At 43.0% G+C, this 20,826-nt stretch overlaps 1 protein-coding gene across 9 annotated transcripts in view; it reads right to left on the bottom strand.

The window, feature by feature from the left end:
- Positions 1 to 20,826, bottom strand: part of ITGA9 (integrin subunit alpha 9) — a 331,280-nt gene that overhangs the window by 135,066 nt on the left and 175,388 nt on the right. For all 9 annotated transcript variants that reach the window (XR_014792283.1, XR_014792284.1, XM_084857953.1 and 6 more), the window contains one exon: positions 6,716 to 6,865. Coding sequence is in view for 7 of the 9 variants with exons in the window: in XM_084857953.1 (XP_084714079.1) it covers positions 6,716 to 6,865 (150 nt within the window). In the remaining 2 variants the exon portion in view is untranslated. The remainder of the gene's footprint in view (positions 1 to 6,715; positions 6,866 to 20,826) is intronic.

Below are 20,826 nucleotides of genomic sequence, written 5' to 3' on the forward strand. Positions count from 1 at the left end.
CTTATCTCTAAACACATTCCACACTGTGTGCCAGAGAAACTTTTTCAATTAAATTGATTGAAACTTGCCCAAGAACACACTCATGGCCTTGCTTTAACAGCCATTGCTGGAACTAATTGCTAAATGTAGGAAGAGTGTAATATACCATCTATTTGGGGAACGAGGACTATTCGTGACATTCCTCCTACAATGGCATTGTTGTAAGACATTAAAATGCAAGAAATGCAGGTAAGCTAGGGTAAAAGAGATATTGAGATAGTATCCAAAAACAATAACGGCCACAGAAATTCGTCATTTATTTCTAAAAAGTTGCATCCATTTTTACTAACAAGAAAGAATGCGCAATTAAGGATCAATTCACAATAATCATTCAGGGAAGGGCTGTAGCTCAGTAGTAGAGCACATGCTTTCTAGTCGAAAGGTCCAAGGTCCAATGGAGGCTGGTGGCTCCAATTTCCATGAGGCTGTGAATCCATTCTGGGGTTTCGTGGGAACCAGACAAAACTCTAAAGGAGCTATCCAAGGTTCTGAACCTATTTGGGGGATAGGGCTCAGCACCTTTAGAGTTTTGGCTGGTTCTGACTGAAACCCGGAATGGATTCACAGCCCCACTGATATCGAAGCCGCCAGCCTCCACTGCCAAGATTCAATCCCCGGCATCTCCAGTGAGGGCTGGAAAAGACCCCTTTCTGAAACCTTGGAAAGCTGCTGCCTGGCAGTGTAGACTAGATGGACTGGTTGTCTGACTTGGCAGAAGGCAGCTCACTATGTCACAATATGAATTACCTTTTTCTTAGATCTGTATGTTAAACTAGTCTTATGGCTGGGGGATGGGGGAGCAAAGGTAGACATCTTGGCCATAAGAAAAATTCCAAATTAGGCCAATACCTATCAAAGGCCAACCAGAATACCTCAGAATAATATACATGTGTTCACATTCTCCAGAAATCTTCCTCAGGCTAGATGGTAAGCAAAGCAAGGGGAGAGGGAGGAGGAAATGAAGTGGCTGGTGTGGAAGCAATGGAGTCTGCCTTTAATCACAGTCTAAGATGGAATGTGGGAAGAGGTAGGAGACATTTCAATTAGGTTCTGTGAGATGCTATGATGATTAGGTTGCATCTGAAGAAATGAAGAAATATACAATGGTTGATTCCCCCCCCACACACACACACAGCATTTTAGAAAGAAAGAAAGAAAGAAAGAAAGAAAGAAAGAAAGAAAGACAGACAGACAGACAGACAGCCGGCCCAGCTGCAACTCAGATCTGTCTCCATCCATAGGTGAAATACCCATAGGTGAAACTCCCTGGTAGGTTCAACACACCTTGAAGGATGGGTCATCATAATGACAAAAACCCTATATAGGCACATCAAAGAATTGTATGTTCACTCCAGTTCAACATGCTAACTTCCTCTGAAAAAGTCAACTTATGCTGACATTACCAGGTTAAAAAGATAGTATGAATAAGCCTTAACATATGATCTAGAAAAGTTCTGGAAGGAAAGATTTCAACATGCAAAAAATTGAGACTCATAATGGAAGTCATTAAAAAAAAATCCTTTGGCCAGGATCAAATGTGAGGCATTATACATAATACTCTTCATCTTTCCTAGATAAAGGAGCACTTCCTTGCATCCAGTGATTGCAAAGCTAAGGACCAGTTGCTTTTTACTGCTCACACTCAGACCCTTGGCCATTTATGAAGCACATCTAATAAAACATATCCCATGAAACCCAATGCAAGCACCTGATTTAATCTCACTGATGACAAGTAATTAACATTCCTGAACACTTTCCAGTATTTAATTACATACACTGGCTACAAGAAGACAAAATAATTGGCAGAGTATTTCCACTGAGAGCCATAGCAGGTGAAGCAAATGGGAGTGAATTCCTTAGGAGCTATAAATGTAAAAAAAGAATCCTGCTATTAAACAAAGCAGACGTGCCCATGTAAGCAGTGACCAGGAACAGCTGTGAAATTCCTTCAAAAGGTGGGAAACATTCCGTTTCATGAGGAAGGTTGTCAGTATTTTGCTGGGGTGGGATGGGGGCAGGTCTGGGATATGGGACATTCAAAGGACCACTTGGTCATGAAGATCAATGGATAGAATAAATTGTAACCTCTCAGCCTAAGCTTCCTTGCCAGGCTGGTGTGAGGACACATGATAAATCTGGAAAGCAGCAATAGCACTTCACATGACAGAAAGTGATCAAGAAATGAGCATATCAATAGGAATGTACTAGCTTTTGCCATACAACATGCTTTGAGCATACTGTATATGGAAAACCAGTATACAAATAAAGTCACTGATTGATTGACTTTACATTTACAAATTGCACACAGCCAAGCCAAAACCACAGAGACATGAAAAACTGGGAGAACAAAACTGACACTTTTGTCCACCCCTAGTTGATGGTACTGAAAGACGGACTCAACACAAGGCGCTCAGTACAAAGGCCATGAACGTGCGGTCAGCGGGTCCTACTCAAGGCCCTGCCAATTTCTAATGTTTGGAACTGGGAAAGAATTTTCCTTCAGATAAGGTATCGAAGGTCTTGGAGGAAGAGTTTCCTTTTCCTGCAGCATGGGGCATGGAACCATTTCACATTTGCAGGTGCATAACTGAGAGCTTTGGCTGTTGGGTGGTATAAAAATGTAATTAATTAATTAACTGACCAATAACTGAACAGTTTCCTCAGATAACTGAACAGTTTCCCTCAGATATTGCTATTCAACATAAAAGTCATGATAGCAATATCTAGCTTAGTCAGTGACTACTGTTACTTAAGTGAACAAATTACTGACATTTCAAGTTAGAAACACATCTAGATACCTTCTATTCAAATTCAGATCTAAATTACTTTCAAATTTATCAATCCTGCTTTCCCTCCTACATACTGGCCTGGTTCATTAAAGACAATGTCAGAGCTCAACTCTATCCAATTGTATTATAATGCTGTGTGGGATCATTTTTAAGTTTCCTGGCATGGAAAGTGTCCATTCACTGCCAACTTTGGGTTCACTCTGACCACCGATTTCCAGCATGTGAAGCCAGGCAAGTATATGTGGGTGGGACTGAGTGCACTGGAGATTCCACTCAACCAAAGGGGAAAAAATAGTTTTAATTGAACAAGGAGGGAGGGACAGGAGAAAGCAGTTTCCTGTAATAAAGGAAAGATTCATATCTTGGTCATATTGGGAGTAGCACAGACTTCTGATGTCTGTTCTAACACAGTACAATCTCGGTATTAAATAATTTGACTCCTAGGGGCCAGAGATGGACCAAAGGATAATTAACTGGCTAATGACACTACACCAGTGAGACTGGTCATTGTCTTCCCCGCCTCAAACATAGTTCTTATATTGCCATTCTGAATTATATCAGGGCTGGACTAGACATTATCCTATCTGCTCCCTGGCTATTTCCTCATAGAGAGTTTCCATACGATGCTACAATTTCTGGTTACCATGGGACCTCTCTCAATTGTGTGGAGAGTTTCCTCACTACCCTCAGACCTGAGGTAGTGCTGGCTAGGAAATGCTCTGTAACTGGTGCTTGACATTTTAGCACAGAAGCAGAGCTCAGAGCTGGTCAAAGGAAAGCCCTCAAGTCGATAGGACCCTACTGGAAGAAATGAAGACTGGAGGTGATTGTTGAGGGGAGTGGAAAGCCATACTGTAAGGATGTGGTGAAGGTTCAAGCAGGCAGCAAAGCCCAGCATCAGAAGGTTTCAGAAAAAGGTCTGACCAGAGGGAACTTCAGCAAGTAGTCCTTGAAACAGAATCATCCTAGAAGTCAGAAACAATGGGAAGAGCTGGAGGCAGTGGAAGACTGGTTGTGAGGGATTAGCTGGGGTGGAGTTTAGGGAAATCTGGTCTGAAGGAAAAGCTATTGAGAGCTTATTTGACTGGGGAAGACTCTCTTACATATTAGGAACGGTAACCAAGCATATTAATCTAAGTACATTACAGCAATTTTAAAGTATTATTTAAAGAGTGACATTTTATTCCTTATTGTAAATAATGTCCTTATAAACACCTCAATTTTGTTAATCTTGAAAGTTTGTCTCCAGTGGTGGTGTCAATCTACTGCCTACATCATAGAAACCAGGCTACTGAGTTTCTTTTAGGCATAGAGGGTTTATTTTGGTGGTGGCAGTTAAAGGTTTTATAGCTGAGGCAACATTCCCTAACAATGTTTTGTAACAAGGCCCAGATGTCTGTGTGTGAGTAGTCTTCATGAACTCTTCAAGTGTTCTCCCAAATGCGTGAAGGCTAAAACCGCACATGGAGTTGTGCATGCTGGCCCAACCTCCTCAGATCCCTGACCTTGCTGTGCTGAGTAGAAAGTTCTGCAGGGGAGTTCAACTTGCATTTCCTTGAATGTGAGTAGAAAGTTTCATGCAACCCAGGACTCCAACTCAATCATGTGGAGCTGAGAGGGTGGGGCTGGCACACATAGAGACACTGAGAGTGGGGCCAGCATGTGTGTTCCCAATCCCCAGTTGTAGCCCTCACACATGAAGAGGGCTACTGAGTCCGACAGTGAAACTCTCCTTGAACGCTAGTGTGGTCAGGAACTGTACTAACAAAAAACAGAGAAACAGAAATATAACAGACTGTTCAGTGGAACTACAACCTTTTCACTTGTAATCAGTGGTGTAGTGGAGGCAGGGCTCGCAGGGACACAGCCCCATCACTTTTTCATTAGTAGGGACTCTGATGTCATCTGCCACCCCCCTCAGAATTCCCTGTTCCCTCTGAGCTTAGTTGCGATCCTCACTGTAGCTGTGGGGGGAATGAATTTTCCAAGCAACAATATAATGTTCCATGCTGGAATGGAAGGTATTTGGGATTACTTGGTCTGGAATGGGCAATTAAGGCCTATTCGCTTTACCAAAGATGTGCTCCTGGTGGAGATGAAAACTCCTAGAACTGGTTTGTTGATATGGATCGACACAGCAGCCTGAAATTTTTGGACTGCCCTTGGAGACTGTCACAATGAGCTCCTGCATTTCCAAATTTACCACTATACCACTGCTTGGAATGCACCAAAAATGCACCAAAGGAACAGGATTAAGCAAGCAGTGCTTTATGATCCCTCTATATTGTTTTAAAATGTCAGAAACCTGTGCTTAAATAATAAAGATTGGGTCTAGGTATATGTCCTGAACTAAGATCCACTTCAGGCAATGCCACAGGACTGACAAGAGAGTCACAGCTCATTTTCACATTTCAATTTGATGCCAAATCAATGCCACATGTGCATCATTTTCTTTATCCAATGAATGCCACACCATAAGAAATTAAAGCCAGGCACTGGGAAAAATAAGTGATGCACAGAATTTGCATCTATGACCTAAAAACAAAATTAAGGATGTAATCCTAAGCACACATACGAGAGAGTAAACTCCACTGAACTTATTCGGACCTATTTCTGAATAAACATGCATAAGATTGCACTGTAAGTTGGGCTTCTTTTAAATCTTTCAATATAGCTTGGTCCCAAATGATTTAGGGCTTTGCATGTTAATAAAAGGTAAAGGTGTCCCCAACCAGTCGTGTCCGACTCTAGGGTGCGGTGCTCATCCCCGTTTCTAAGCCGAAGAGCCAGCGCTGTCCGAAGACGCTTCCGTGGTCATGTGGCCGGCATGACTGAACACCAAGGTGCACGGAACGCTGTTACCTTTCCCGCCGAGGCGGTGCCTATTTATCTACTTGCAATTTCTTGCTTTCCAACTGCTAGGTTGGCAGGAGCTGGGACTGAAGACGGGAGCTCGCTCTGTCACGCGGCACTCGGGTCTCGAACTGCTGACCTGCCGACCTTCCAGTCTGCAGTTCAGCGCCTTAACCACTGAGCCACCGCGGCCCTCTTGCATGTTAATACCAGCACCTTAAATTGGGCTTGGAAACAAATAGGCAGTCAATGTAACTGGCACAGAATAGTATTAATAGTAATGTGCTCAGAATGCCTAGCTTCTAAAAGTGTCCTCACTGCCGCATTCTGCATCAGTTGAAGCTTCCAAACCACATTTCAAGGCAGTCCTTGTGTATTACAGTAACCCAGCCTGGATGTAACCAACACACGTCTCATTGAGGTGAGATCTGCTTGCTCTAGGTAAGGCCACAGTTGGTGAACTAGCTGAAGCTGGTAAAAAGTACTCCTGGCCAAATCAGTATTCCCAAACTGCATACTCGGCCCTTTAGGGGGAGTGCAACTCCATCCATGACCAGTTGTTCACCACCCCCCAGATCAGCGGATTCCCTGACCCACAACACTTCTTCCTTGTCTGGATTAAGTTTCAGCTTGTTCACCCTGATCCATCCCAAAATTGTCCCAAGGCACCTGTTTCCACTGCCTCCTTGGGACTGGAAGGTAGAAAAGAGAGGCAGAGCTGCACCTCATCCACATACCAATGACACCTCAGCCAAAACCTCCAGATGATTTCACCCAGCAGTTTCATGTAGATGTTAAAAAGCTTGGGGAACAACATGGAGCCTTGGCCAATGGCCAAAAGGTGGAACAGAAGTCCTCCCAGCACTAGTTTCTGGAACCTACCCACCACCCCCAAGTAAGACTGGAGCCACTGCAATACTATGCCCTCAAGTCCCAACTGAGAGAGGATCCAGAAGGATATCATGGTCAATAACATGTTCAGAATCTCACACTGATGCTGCCGTTTTTAACAGGAAGATAATTCAATATCTAACCTGATTTCTCTGAGCCATCTTCTGTCCCTTTTTCCATCGGAGTACAGGCTTGAGTGCAGGTAATTCTTTTTCCTCCTTGGCCACGATATGTTCTCCAAGGCTATATGCAGCTTCAAATACAATTGGTGATATCACATCCTTGACCCTTCTCTGTAAGATTAAATGACAAAAAGAGCATTGTTTAAATAATAACATGGACTGGGCTGTCCTTGGAGGGTCAGTGATTACTTGAAGAGACATGTCAGCAATCTCTCTTCCAGCATGACCTCCCTCTTTCCCACCCATATATTTATCTCCTTTCTCAATCCATTTGTTCCTCCATTTACACTTGACACTGACATTATGGCATTTTCAAATTTCAGGCTAAAATATGGAGCACTTAAACTACTGTTAAAAACTCCAACATCTCTACTCACCTTTGCAAATTCTGTGTCTCCTTTGAGGAACACAAGCTTAATGTTTGCACTTCATCAGAGTTCTTCATTTTCACACTTTCATATACAAAGGTTTTCCCCCCATTGTATCAAAACAATGTATTTGTATTGTAACTACAGACGGAGCCAGAATTTGCTAGTCAAATGACAGATTCCGACAAACAGCTGCTGTGGAGAGGAAGCCCATTTTTCTGCATGTGAAAGCTCCAGCTATGAGAACCAGTTCATAAAATGTGGCTTGCTGCAGCAGGCCTGCACCTTTATGAGCCCGTGAGAGTGAGACAAATGATATATGAGTATTCATATGTGAACTACCCATCCAAACTCACTTCAGCTTTTACAGGGAAATGTTATCGTTCTAAAACAACTAGGACCTGCGACGAAATGTTGCAGGGTGGAGTTGCCCCCTTAGAGTTTTTTCCCTGAATATCCCCCCCCCCCCAGCATGCTGATACTTCCCTCTTGCTCACGGGTAGTGCCATTTTGGCTACATAACGAGCAGCACTTGCAGTTCGCTATTAGTTTAAATGACGGCACCTACCAGCCGACACAGAGTCATCTCAGGAGAGGACAGAATTACACAATGGCCCAGTGCGCATGATTGCTACAGCCTACCATGGCTTATTTAAGCCACAGTGGTTGTGGTGTATGCTGGTGGCCATTTTGAATACTTAAGCTGTGGCAAGTGGTCGCCGTGGCTTATCGTGATGTCCAAGCCTAGTGAGGGTGGGCTGTTGGCGTGGTTAACAAACCACCCACAACCCTAAAACAGCCCATGGGTTGTGGGTGGTTTGTTATCCATGCCAACAACCCACCCTTGCTGGGTTCAGACATCACAATAAACCACAGTGGGCTGTGGTGATTGTGCAAACCAGGCCACTGACTCCAAAGTATAGGGCAGCACTATATACCTGTCTCCCCAGCACCATCACTGTGGCTAGCAGCAGCTGCAGGGGAGGGGAAGATTTAAATTGGGGAATGGTGCAGAAGGATTAATTTTCCCTCCTTCATTTAGCACCACACCCCAAGTTGCTCCCTCCCCCATGTCTGCTTTTAATTAAAGATCCCATCACAAATCTCCTAGATCATGTCTAGTTTGGTCTTTATAAATTACTGCAGAAGACCATTTTCTTTCTTCACTCATTTAAAGGAGCTGAGTGCAACAGGGTTTGTGAGTCCTGACCTGAATCAAGGGTAAGAAGTGGATCAGCAAGACGAGGGATTACTAAATTAAAAATGGCATTTGGAAGAGTGGCTGGCAGCTAACCTCTTCTGCTCATTGCCTGCAGTTACTGCACAATCCTAGCATTTACTAGGGAACAAAGAATTACAAGCAATTAAGCCTGCCTTTTGCAGCATCCAAGTCCTGATTCTCTTAATTTTCTGCCACTGACTGTAGAAGAGCCAGAATGACATATTAAAAAAGAAAAAGAAAAAGAAAACTAGAGATGGATAAGCAATAACGGAAGGCTTGAATTATGATAGAAAAAGTAGGGGACCCTTAATGAAAAATCCACAACCCCAGCATAAGCCAAATCATGGCCCTCCCCTGCAGCCTGTGGAGAACCATCATACAAGGGACCATGGCTAAAGGCGAGAGGACTGGGACCCCTCTGCCTCCCCCCACCCCCACACAATTCAAGCACTGAATAATGGCTAATTATTTACAATCACTACCATCAAATGTGAACTCAACTGTGGGTGAATGCCAACAAAAATGGAGCCAAAACATTTGTGAGCTGCTTTGGGAAGACTTTTAGTTTTGAAAAGTGACATAAACATCTCTGAAATAAATAAAACAGGGTCAGTGAGAAACAAGAGGGTGGTAGCAGCATGCTTCAGGGAACACTGAGGTTTGCAGAACCATGCAGATACATAAACAGCATTCCCATGAGGAATGCACTGCTTAAATAACTAAATACTCCTGTGAGGCCAAAGTACTCAGCAGAAAGTGTCAGGATTGATTCTGAACGCAGGGAGGTAGTTAGCAGCTCAGATTCAGAACAGGGGCAGCCAGAACTGGGGGAGGCTTTTTCACAAGCCATTTCAGATATGGGGAGGCGTGCTTCTCAGGTTACGAACTCACAGATGGCCGGGCAAGAAGCTTCGTCCTTACCCCCCTCTGTAAGAAGCAGCGAGCAGGAGGAGGAGGGGCTTGAGGACTGTGACCTAAGAGACGCAAGGTGGCGGCACAGAGCTAAGAAGGAAATATTGGGGCAGAGCTCAGATGCTCAAACCGGTTAGCAATGCATGAGAGGCTACGCAGGGAACCATCACGCGAGGGGTGGGACCTCCCTCCCTAAGTTAGCCTAGCCAGATAGCCTGCCTTTCAAATTGCGGGCAACTTCCTTCGGTGATCCCATTTGAATGCCCTGGAGGCATTCCTTTGTAGCCAGAGAGTCTTCGAGGATTTGCATCTATAATGAACCTGTGAATAATGAATTAAAGGCATGAGACTGAAGCCTCTCATTTTGTGTGTGTGTGAGTGTTTAAGGAAAGAGGGCCCAAGGGCTTTGTGACAGAAAGGAGGCTACTGATTCCATCTCTGTGTATTTAATTATCTTTGCCTTGCCTCCTTTCAATCAGTGTCCAGTGAGGGACAGGTAATTCTGCCATATATTTAGGGTGCTTAGAACAAAAAGAGACAGCAAAGTGCTCCAAAAGGTTCTCTCCAAACTGGGGAAGTGGGCATTAAAATAGCAAATGCAGTTCAATGCAAGCAAATGTAAAACGATGCACATTTTTGCAATGATGCTAAAATGTTTACTTTTGGAATTCCAACTTTTTTGAGTGTGAGTGAAGCATCCAAATTATTTTAACTGTGGGGGAAAAAAGTGCGCCTCAGCTCCCTGGAGTTTAGGAAATACTGCTATGGATTATAAAATATAAACAAATAGCAGTCAAGAATCAATGCACCCAGTCTAAGATAATTGATCTGCACTCCTCCAGAGTTTCTTAATGACTTCCAAAAAGCCACCTGGTGCTTTGTCCAGCCCCCCTCCCTTTAAATCAGGGGCGGAGGGAACCCCTATTAAATTCCAGCCACCTTGGGAACGTGCTTTTGCTGGGTGTCTTTCTGCTTCACTTCTTTGATGAAAGCTGTGGCAAGCAGAAGCTAGATTAATCACATGTGTAGACATTCCCTTCCAGAGAGCCCTGGAGAAATAGATTTTCATGGAGCTGCTTGTCTTTAATTAAAGCTTTTGAGTGCAAATTCTACCCAGCCATTCATTACACCACATGTTCGGTTCTTTCACTTGATCTCCTTGCCGATTACAGACAAAAACAACTTTCCTGAGGACTTGCAGACTCAATAACACAATAAGCAGGCGGTTCTCCTCAGCGAACGCAATGAAAATAGCACTTAGGAGGGCGCATAACCGTTCTTGGGATCAATCTCTTTTTGGTGGTTTATTTCAGTTGAACTTCCGACTCCCCGTTTCTTTGATCAGATGATGATATATACCATGAATTGCCATTAAAGTGCAAAGGCCTCTGCATTTGGTCATATTTTAATTCTCCTGCCAAGAGTTAATTGCTGCATTCACATCTTGAACACCAAAGTTAATTGTCATTGTTTTGTGGACAGAGGAGGTCCCATTCTCAATGGAACTCAAGCAGAGTTTCTTCAGACATTATTAAAGCCAGCTCATAGGCCCAAATAACTGCTCGCAAGAGGTGGTGCACTCATGGTAGCAGTGGTCCGGTCAGAGAAGATTCTGATGGAAAAGGCAGCCTTCTTCATGATCTTTTGCCTTTAAATTAAACCAATTGCCACAAGGGTACATGAACAGCATGGATGGGGACCCACTGGCCTGCAGGCCAATTGCAGCATGCAAGGCATTTCCATCTGGCCCCACCAGCCTCACCTTGGCCCTGCTCCCTCTAAGCCTCACCACTCCTACTGCGCCCCACCATGTGGGAAAGGGCAGTTCACAGGAATGCAGCATGCAGGGAGGGGAAGGTTAACCTTCCCCTCCTGCACACTGCAATTCCATCAAGCTCACTCCCTGGTGTAACAATCAGGCTTAGAAAAAGAGCTATTTTTTCTAAGCCTAACTGTTGTAGCCACTCTCACTGGGATGATAGCTGGGGAGGATTTGGCTAACCCCGCACAGAAATACATTGAGAAAGTGGGGGTGAGATAGGGAGCCATCCCACATAATTTCCCTCAAGGAGTGTGGGGTGGTCGCCTTGACAGAGAAAAAGAGATGATGGGAGTGGTTCTGGCCCACCCATTTCCGGTTCTGGTCCTGTCCACCCCTCCCTCACAGCCCCCAAAACATTTCCCCTGAGAAAATGCAGCCCTTGTGGGCAGGAAAGGGGTTTCCCACTCCTGATATACAGCCTCCATGATTTATTTTATTTTATTTTATTTACTTTCCCCCTTCTGGAAAGTAAGGCGGGTACTCTCACAAGAAGATAGTGACCCACGGTCACCCAAGTGAGTATGATGGCTGAGTCAGGACTTGAATCCTGGTCTCCCCCAGTCCAAAGCCACTGCTATATGACTACACTATAAAGAGAGTGAACATATTAGAATGAACTATGTTAGAGAAAAAGGAGAACTGAGAAGCAGAACCATATCCCTTTAAAATGGGCTGTACATTATAGACTACATTAATTCCTGAGGCTCCTAGAGAACTACTCCTGGGGCTATTTTGATCAATCACTTATAATATGAATCACTTTAGAAACTTCTTTATAGGTCTCTTCCTGAAGCTGTTCCATGTGATATGGTCTGTTACTACTCGCATATATTGCAAAGAAAAAAAATCCATGGTTTGTGTATATGGATGCCATATCCCCATAATTTGGACTCACTTGCTCATGAGTACCAATTGTACCATATGGAAAAGTCTCTAGGGATAAGGTATAATCCATATGTATAAAGGGCAAAACAATATAAACATGGATTGAAACGTATGTGTGTGTGTACACATGTGTGTGTTTTTCCATGTTGATGTTTACAGTGACAAAATAGGATGCTAAGAATAGTGATCAGTACTATCAGCAGGAGAGGTGCATTTTGAAAACATGAAGGAGAGGGCCTTTTCTCTGGCGGCACCTTGACCCTAAAGAAGTGTCATTGGAGCCAACATTATACTCTTTTCAGTCCCAAAACGGCCAAGCCCAAGACGGCAAAGGCGAAGAAGGCGGTGCCAAGAAGAAGTAAACATGGCCCGCGCGTTGCCGCTCTTTCAAAAACCCAACATTGGAGCCAACATTATACACTTTTCAGTCCCAGTCTCTTTTCAAACATTTCTATTTGCCCAGCATTTTAATTAACCATATTATTTAGCTGGTTGTATAGCTGTATTGTCAACTGCCTCTCAGTTATTGTTGGGTTTGGCTGATTGTTTCTGTATCTATAACAGGGGTGGGCAACTTGTAGCCCTCCAGATGTTGCTGGACTTCAACTCCTATCATCCCTCACCACTGACTATGGTAGCTAGGGTTGATGGGAGTTGTAGTCCAACAACATCTGGATCACCACAAGTTGCCCACATTACTTTTTTTTTTTAAGGTCACTGGAATCCATTTTTGGATGATTTTTAAAAAATAAATAGATTTACTTTGTACTGAACATGTTTCTTTTGAGCACAAAAACATATACTAAGCATCTTCTCTATACTGACATCCCCTTTGTATCCATGAGACATTTGTAAATTCAAAGGGAGAGAAATTAACAAAGAAAGCACACACAGTAGTAGGTTTTTTCTTTTCTTTTTTCAAATTGCCATAGCAGAATCAAAAGTTTGTGCAGACACTGTATCAATCACCAAGCCTAATCTCTGCTTCATGATTCCAAGAAGAAAACAGTCCTGGCTGGGATGTCAAATAATTCCACTCTTAATTATCGGCCGCAGGCCAAGGTATAAATATAGGGTAAGAAAATGTAACAGACTGTACTTCAAAGGGCTAACAATAGGGATGGTGGCCTGCCCATTGATTTGATGTACATCACATTCTACCAAGGCAATCTTCTAAGATTAGAGGTTGCTTGCACTGTAACCTTTATTGCATCCCCCCAAATACATAACAGTGGGTAATTGACAGGATTCTTTTACTAACGCTGGCAAGAAATACAGGCATGGTTTATCAATATTTTGAAAATGACCCAACCTATCCCCAACTCAATTACAAGGGCAATTTTCATCGCTTCAAAGATAATCCCTTTGGACTAACCAGCAGCTTAATTGCTTGCTGTTGTTGGTGCCCTCCTCATGGCAATTGTTATGTGTGCTCAAGGCTTAATAAGAACTCAGTTAAGAATTTGCAAAAGTACTAAAACTGGAGAAGCATTTCTGTCCTGTTTTATAAATATGCAATGACTCCCACATACCATCTCATGCAGGAAGGGTGTGGGGTTGGTATGCATGAACACCACATCCAACAGGATCCCAAACTGCAAGCTGGATAAGAGAAACTTCTCATCATTGGGACTCCTTGAGCCAACAGCATACATTTCTCATATAATCTTGGTTTTATATATTACAAAATGGTTTTTTATCTGACAGACTCAGGGAGATCCTGTATCCAGCTCACTGTGGGATCTTTTACTTGTGATGAGGGGAGCAAGAGGCAAAGAAGGGAATGCATCCAAACCCAGCCCACTCCAGTACCACCACAGATAGAAGCCCAGGAGCCACACTAGTGAACATGCCAATAATATTGGAAAAATCAGTAGCAGACAAGCGGAGGTTGAAAAAGTGAGCTTGAGAAAATGGAAAGATCAGAAGAAGAAACAAGAGCTAAGGAATTGCTCAAAGAAAATGATGTGCTATCAGAAATTTTCTGAAAACTGTAGTGTTTATATTCCCCTTATATTATATTCCCCTTACATTTCACCCTTTCATTTGATCAACATTCCCTGCCACAACCTATTTCCTTTAAACTTGCTTTCTTCCTATTCAGTCATATTCTCATAATCTGTCATGCTGCTCCCTTCTTATTCCCTGTTCCATTCTTTCTTCCCTTCTCTATGCTACATTCCTCCTCTCCCCCATCATCCTGTTTCTTCTTTGGTGCCACTTCTTCCTTCTCTCAGTACTGTTCTCCTGGCCTTCTTCTCTGCTTTGCACACAACGCCATGCAAGTTTTCTAAATAGTGACGGGGCACCATAAAAAATGATGTGGTACAGCGGCATCTGGTCCATTGAGCACATTTGGCAGGCTTAAAAGGCATGGTGCATTAAATGATGTTTATGTACAAAGCCCTCTCAAAATCCACCACACCAATGCTTCTGGTGTGGTAGAGAAACCAGACATGTCAGAACAACTGTTTTAACAAGCTGCCCCCTTCCAAGATTGATTTCATATGTGGGCTTACATACAGCCTGAACTTCAATCGGTCTCTCCCCATCTGAAATCATGAAATAAACACAGCCAAAAGATGCTCAGGTCTCACAATACGCACTAAAAAAGGTGGGGAAGTACACTAATAATTACATAAAATGGTATTTATATTCTGAGCCTATGGCAATCTTGAGTTATTTGAAGTCTTCAGGAATGGAAAATCCCTTTTAAAAGTAAATTCCTTCCAAGACAACAGACTATTATTGTTTCTCTCAATTTTATGTGTTCCCTTTTTAAAATATGTAATATCTTCAGAGATGAATCAGAGTTGTACCCACTATGCTTAAAACCAAGAATGTCTTATAAGGTGAGCCTTATGCTCTTTTATCTTGTGTGAAGAAATGCCTGTATATAACTATTGTTGTTCTTTAATATGTACTTTTTGTGGCCTCTGTGAGGCAACTATCTGATCAAGGTAAATGCAATTCTGATTGGCTGGGGATTCTAGCTAGGTGAAAAAGAACGGTTGGGAAACAATAGTTAAGGTATGGCAGTTGACAGTGAGGAGTTTAGTCAGAGGGAGAGAGTCTGTGGAGAGAGGGAGAAGGTCTGCTGGTTGGTGTGTAGTGTTTGAGAAGGACTAAGAGAAAGCTGAGGAGAAAGGGAATAGCTATTCTTTCTCTATGGGATAACCTTAGGCGGCTGGTGAAGATCAGGAGTAGGAAGTAGGTGGCTGAGTTATGCCAAGGGGCTGCCCTCAGATTTCGCCAGAGGAAGGCTATATAAGCAAGCAGTAAAAACTCGGATAAACTGTCCAAGCAGCCAGTAATACAATGGGTGGAGCTTTGGGTGTCTGAGGAAGACTGTAACCGGAAGCTAGACCTGGTTGTAAGGGTATTTGGCTGGGGTGGAAGTTTAGGAAATTTTGCCTGAGATAAAAGAAGTCCTTAGAGACTTGTAACAGCAACAGTATCTCTTAAATCCTTAAGAACTGTAAATACAGCAGTTTTTTGAAGCCCCCAAAATAAATATTAGCAATCCCTCATGTACAAAATATCCCTTTAATAAATTGTTTAATAGTTCATCTGGTCTCTGGAGTTGGTGCCCATCTCACATCTAAGCCTCTTATACCAGCTACTAGGAGGTTCTAAAGTATTCTAACAGAATTGGTTACAGCAGGAAAAGGGTCAGCTTGTGGAAGTCTGAGTTATAGTGGAACAGAGTTCCTTAGGTCCAAAATTATAAGCATTTGCTATAAATAAGAAACCTTATAGGTGGGACTGTCCAGTGAAAGAGCAGTTTTTCCGTAGGTCATGGCACTAGTGGTGAGGGGAAATCCCCCATACCTTGGCACTGTGGCTTTCAAATGAAACATTCTGTCTTTGGGAAATGCTTTCAACTTTTACCCCTGAATTTATCCTATAGAACCCCTGTATGTTGCTGGAGGCTGTTATCTGCTGTATGCTATGACTTCACCATTGCTCTGTTTGAATGGAGAATTAACCTGGGACGTAGGATGGCTTTGTTTCCTATATGTTTCAAGGGCTGTCAGACCTCTCTTTGAAGGCATCCTCTATTTGAAGGGTTGTCTGGTCCATGTTGGGTTTCAAGATAAAGGACCCTAAGAAGGGAGAACAGGAGCCTTGAATTTGCCCATCAGCACTTAGAGCCTGGAGAGCAGACTGGGCAGGTCACCTAGTCACAGTCTTCCACACCAAGGTGAGATATATTGGTTTTCTATTTAAATTACAGTAATTATTTGTACATTCACACCTATGCATACAAATTAGTATATGCAAATCTGCATCTTCTTTTTGTGCAAATCTGGCAGTTAGGAAACCGTCTTTCAGACTTGTTCATCATTGCTGATCTTCTGACTGGGGAAAACCTAACAAGCCTCTGAGCTCCCTGAAATTTTCCAGAGCAGAGCTTGAAAACTACTATCCTAGCATATCAACGGGTAAGATATGTTTGTCCTTGTAAAATATATGACAAGGAAAGAAGGTGGGAAAATGAAGATTGGATTACAGTAGCATTTCATCATTTAAAGGCACTAATGATTTTCCTCCAAAAGCCAAGCCCTATTTTATATTATATATTATTTTTAATCTGCAACCAGTCTAATATTGAAGTCCAAGAGCAGGTAACAGTAAATTCAGTAAAAAAAAATTCAACAAAAAGACTAAATGTAAGAGATCTTTTAAATGTAAGAGATCTGGTTTAAAGACAACTAGTTTTTTCTATGTTTTTACAATTTCAAATTAAAGTTGTTCTGGGCCACTTAAAATTACAGGTAGGCCTCATCTGGAGTACTGTGTCCAGTTCTGGGCACCACATTTTAAGAAGGATGCAGACAAGCTGGAGAGGGTTCAGAGGAGGGCAACAAAGATGATCAGGGGACTGGAAACAAAGCCCTATAAAGAGAGATGGAAAGAACTGGGCATGTTTAGCCTTGAGAAGAGAAGACTGAGGGGAGATATGATAGCGCTCTTCAAGTGCTTGAAAGGTTGTCACAGAGAGGAAGGCCAGGATCTCTTCTCGATTATCCCAGAGTGCAGGACACGGAATAATGGGCTCAAGTTACAGGAAGCCAGATTCAGGCTGAACATCAGGAAAAAATTCCTGACCGTTAGAGCAATACGACAATGGAACCAATTACCTAGGGAGGTAGTGGGCTCTCCCACACTAGAGGCATTCAAGACGAGGCTGGACAGCCATCTGTCAGGGATACTCTGACTTAGATTCCTGCCTTGAGCAGGGGGTTGGACTCGACGGCCTTGTAGACCCCTTCCAACCCTACTATTCTATTTTTCTATGATAGGCAGTTCTCGCTCCACAAATAATCTGATCCATCTGAAGTCCGTCATGATGTCACCACCTAATGTTACCATAATATATTTTAGGTAAACTGGAAAGGCCACTAGCGTCCACAAAGGACGGGCTGTAATGCCCAAGTCTGATTCTAAAAAAAATTCTCCATTGTCCCAGCTATGAGGAAACCCTAGAATAGGGGAGAAATTAATCACCCCCAAAACAAAATATGAAAATTTTGACAATTTGAAACACTACAAAGGTCTTCTAAACTTTTGCTTGGATTACCAAAGAGTGTATTCATTTATTCCAATTAAAAAAAAACCCTTATCATATAATAATAAGCCCACTGTGCATAAGCATCCCTGGATCCCTTCTATACAGAGAGCTTACACATTCCAAACAACCACTTTATGGCAATTCGTATAATGTATCAAAAGCACTTTTTGCTTATACCTTCAGAAAGATGCAGCCATGGTTAAGGTTTTCAAAGAATCTCAGTGTTGTATCCAACCCTGAGCATTCTCCAGCAGAATGGAAAACACTGGAGGAGTGGTTTTTCCTCCCATGTGGCCCTCCAATCTGCTCTGGAGGGTTGGGGGACCCTCTGGAACAGATTTGCAAGGCATGAAGGGGACTGCAGTGGGGAGGAGGACATGACGTTAGATTTAAATCTCAGAGAGAACTGGGTAAAGCTGAGCAGAAGATGAAACTGCTGTAAAGGAAGGAATGAGAACTGCTCAGTGTGCAAATAGCTGACTGCATGAATAAAACCACATAGCAACTAGTTTTTATGTGGTGACTGTTTAGCAATTGGACTGCAATCCTATGCACACAGGCAGAGCAATCCTATGGGGGCTCCTTCACACGGAGCTTTTATCCTGCTATTGAGATTGCTCACCCACAGAAGTTTGTGGGCTCTTTAGATGACATCGTCAACCTCCAGGGCGTCTCCTGCACAAAATGACCTTTATTCTGTTTTTAAACAGATCGGAGATAATGAGCTAGCAAATTGCCCCGCTTGTGTTCTGCTTGAGTTCCCTCTGTGAAAAAGGAAAACCGCAAGAAGAGGAGAGAGATCAATTAAATATATGGAAGACTCAGAGAAGGGGGAGAAGGAGGGGAAAGGGGAGGGGGGAAAGGAAGTGCGTGTAAAGGGAGTCCATTGTGATCCTGCATTTAAAACGGAAGCAGAAAGCCCCCTTTTAAATGCGGGATTTTAGGCTGGTGTAGAGATGCTCCAAATCACGGGGGGGGGGGGGGAATCCACTGGCAGAGTCATTACTGGACCCCCTAGCCTTGCCATTATGCTGCAGCCAGGGCAGAAAGTGTGGGAGGGCAGATTTCTTTTCATACTTGCCATTGCAATGTATAGGAAGGAATCATCTACACCAGCTCCAGGGCTGGTGTACAGTCTGTGGGTGTGTTGGGGAAATGATGCGGCTTTGGTTGTGATGTATCCACACCTGGCATGATGCACCCTGTTTCTCCTACATACAAACATGCATACAAACACACACACTCACACACAGAGGCAGACAACTAATAGGGGAACATCTACACCAATGGAACTGTCCACCTGCATCCCACGAGGACTTCCACTGGTGTGTCATCCTGCCAGAGGACCTCCCTCTCCATCAGCAGAGCAGCACTTCTGCCACTTCCTAAGGTCTTTCAGCTGGCCTCCAGCTGTTCCTTTACTTGGGAGTAAGTCCCATTGAATTCAATGGGATTTACATCTGAACATCATGCACAGCATCAGGCCTCATGAATGATTTATTTTGCAGGGGTAGGTGAACAACCCTTTTATAAAAAGTGCTGGTTTATTTATTGTCTAGACGTCTCAAAATGCAATTACATTCATGGAAAGTGAGTGAGTTGGATAGATAGGCACTCTCCATTCTACTGATACCTTACAGCAGTAAAGTTCTTTTTTATTAAAGTTTTCAATACAGGATACAATATTTGTTTCCATTTACTATGCAGACCTCATATAGTGAATATAAAACCCTCCAGGCTAAAGGTGTGGTAAGACCTCAAACACCTACGGAAATTGGATTTTTGTTCTGCCAGAAATCAATAAACCTGAGCCCCTCCAACTCTCCCCACATCTTATTTTAGAGGAGAACAAGTTGGAGAGAAGGTGATCTCTGCAGACAGGTCACCATAAAGCAAAATATAGGAAAACCTTCATAATTTATTCGCTGTTTCCTGACATATTTTATAAAATTATTATGTTCATTGTATAACCACCCACCCCGCCGCCCATTATACTGATGTGTTAGATCTAGATAAAGGAAAATAAACTAAGGATTTCCAGACTGAAATCATAACCAGATGGGCAAAGAGAAGAGATACTGATGTACAATGGTGTTAATATTGACTAATTATGGACTGACGTTGCTGTGGTTTTCAGATATGGGCCACAATACTGACCCCAGATGTGGTGCATGGAGGATAGGCATGGATGTTTCACACGCACATAAGATAAGAAGAGCCCTGCTATATATTCCAGCATTCTGTTCTCACAGTGGCCCTGTGGGATGCCAACAAGTATGACATGAATGCAATAGCACTCCTCTGCTCATCTTCCCCAGCAACTGGTATACAGAGGCATACTGCCTCTGAATCTGGAGGTAGCATACAGCCATCATGACTAGTAGCCACTAATAGCCACATAAAAGCTTCATAGGGGCCAGGAAGGCAGAGATACACACATTGGCTCCATTTTCGGGGTCCTTGCTCACCGTTGTGCAGAACTTGCTTACACTTTTAACATGGACCACTGATACCGTTCTGGGAGCTTCATGGGGACTGTAGCGGTTTGGCCAGCTCCCAGTATACCCTGCAATCAGGATGGCCCAATATTGCCATGGGACGCAGTTATGCTGGCGGCTGGGATACAACTTTACACAAGGGCAGCACAAGTACAAAACAAAAAGGGATTGGCAACCCCAGTGCTGTAGAAAAAGGCCGTTCAAAATCAAATGTGTTCTATAGACTGCTTGCTGCTGCTTTTTTCTTTTCTTTTTTAATCCTCTGGATTTTCCTGCAGCCCCCACACACTGTGGGCTGATTTCTGATTGTGTGAATAAGCATTTATTTTCTTTTAAAAGGCGTCAGAGGCATTCCTAGCCATGGTTTATCTCTCTGACAGAAAAAGACCCTTTAAAGGAAATCTACCAGAGGTTTAAAGAAAATGTATGTGCGCTACTGCATGTGCTTTTTCCATTTCCTGATTAGAATAAAGTAAACAAGAAGCAGGCATGTGGATTTCAGTTTGAAACCCAACACAAATTAGGAAAACACACATTCCCAAGGTGTCTGGAACGCCAGTTTATTTATCCTCCTTCTGCTGATGACCTGGGTGGATTAAATCAAAATGTTCCATTCATTCTAACATATGCTCACTAAACAATGTGGGTGGAAATCACACATAGTTCCACACTGTGAGATCAAAGATTACCAATCTCTTAAGTAGTGAACCACCAATATCATATTTTGGTAGTAATAACAATAAGGAACAAAATCCAAAAAAGCACCAAGTAGATATGCATTTCAATCTTC

This window comes from Heloderma suspectum, chromosome 5 (genome assembly GCF_057233095.1).
Source record: "Heloderma suspectum isolate Gila_16-S chromosome 5, 16-S_ref, whole genome shotgun sequence".
Taxonomy (NCBI): Eukaryota; Metazoa; Chordata; class Lepidosauria; order Squamata; family Helodermatidae; genus Heloderma; species Heloderma suspectum.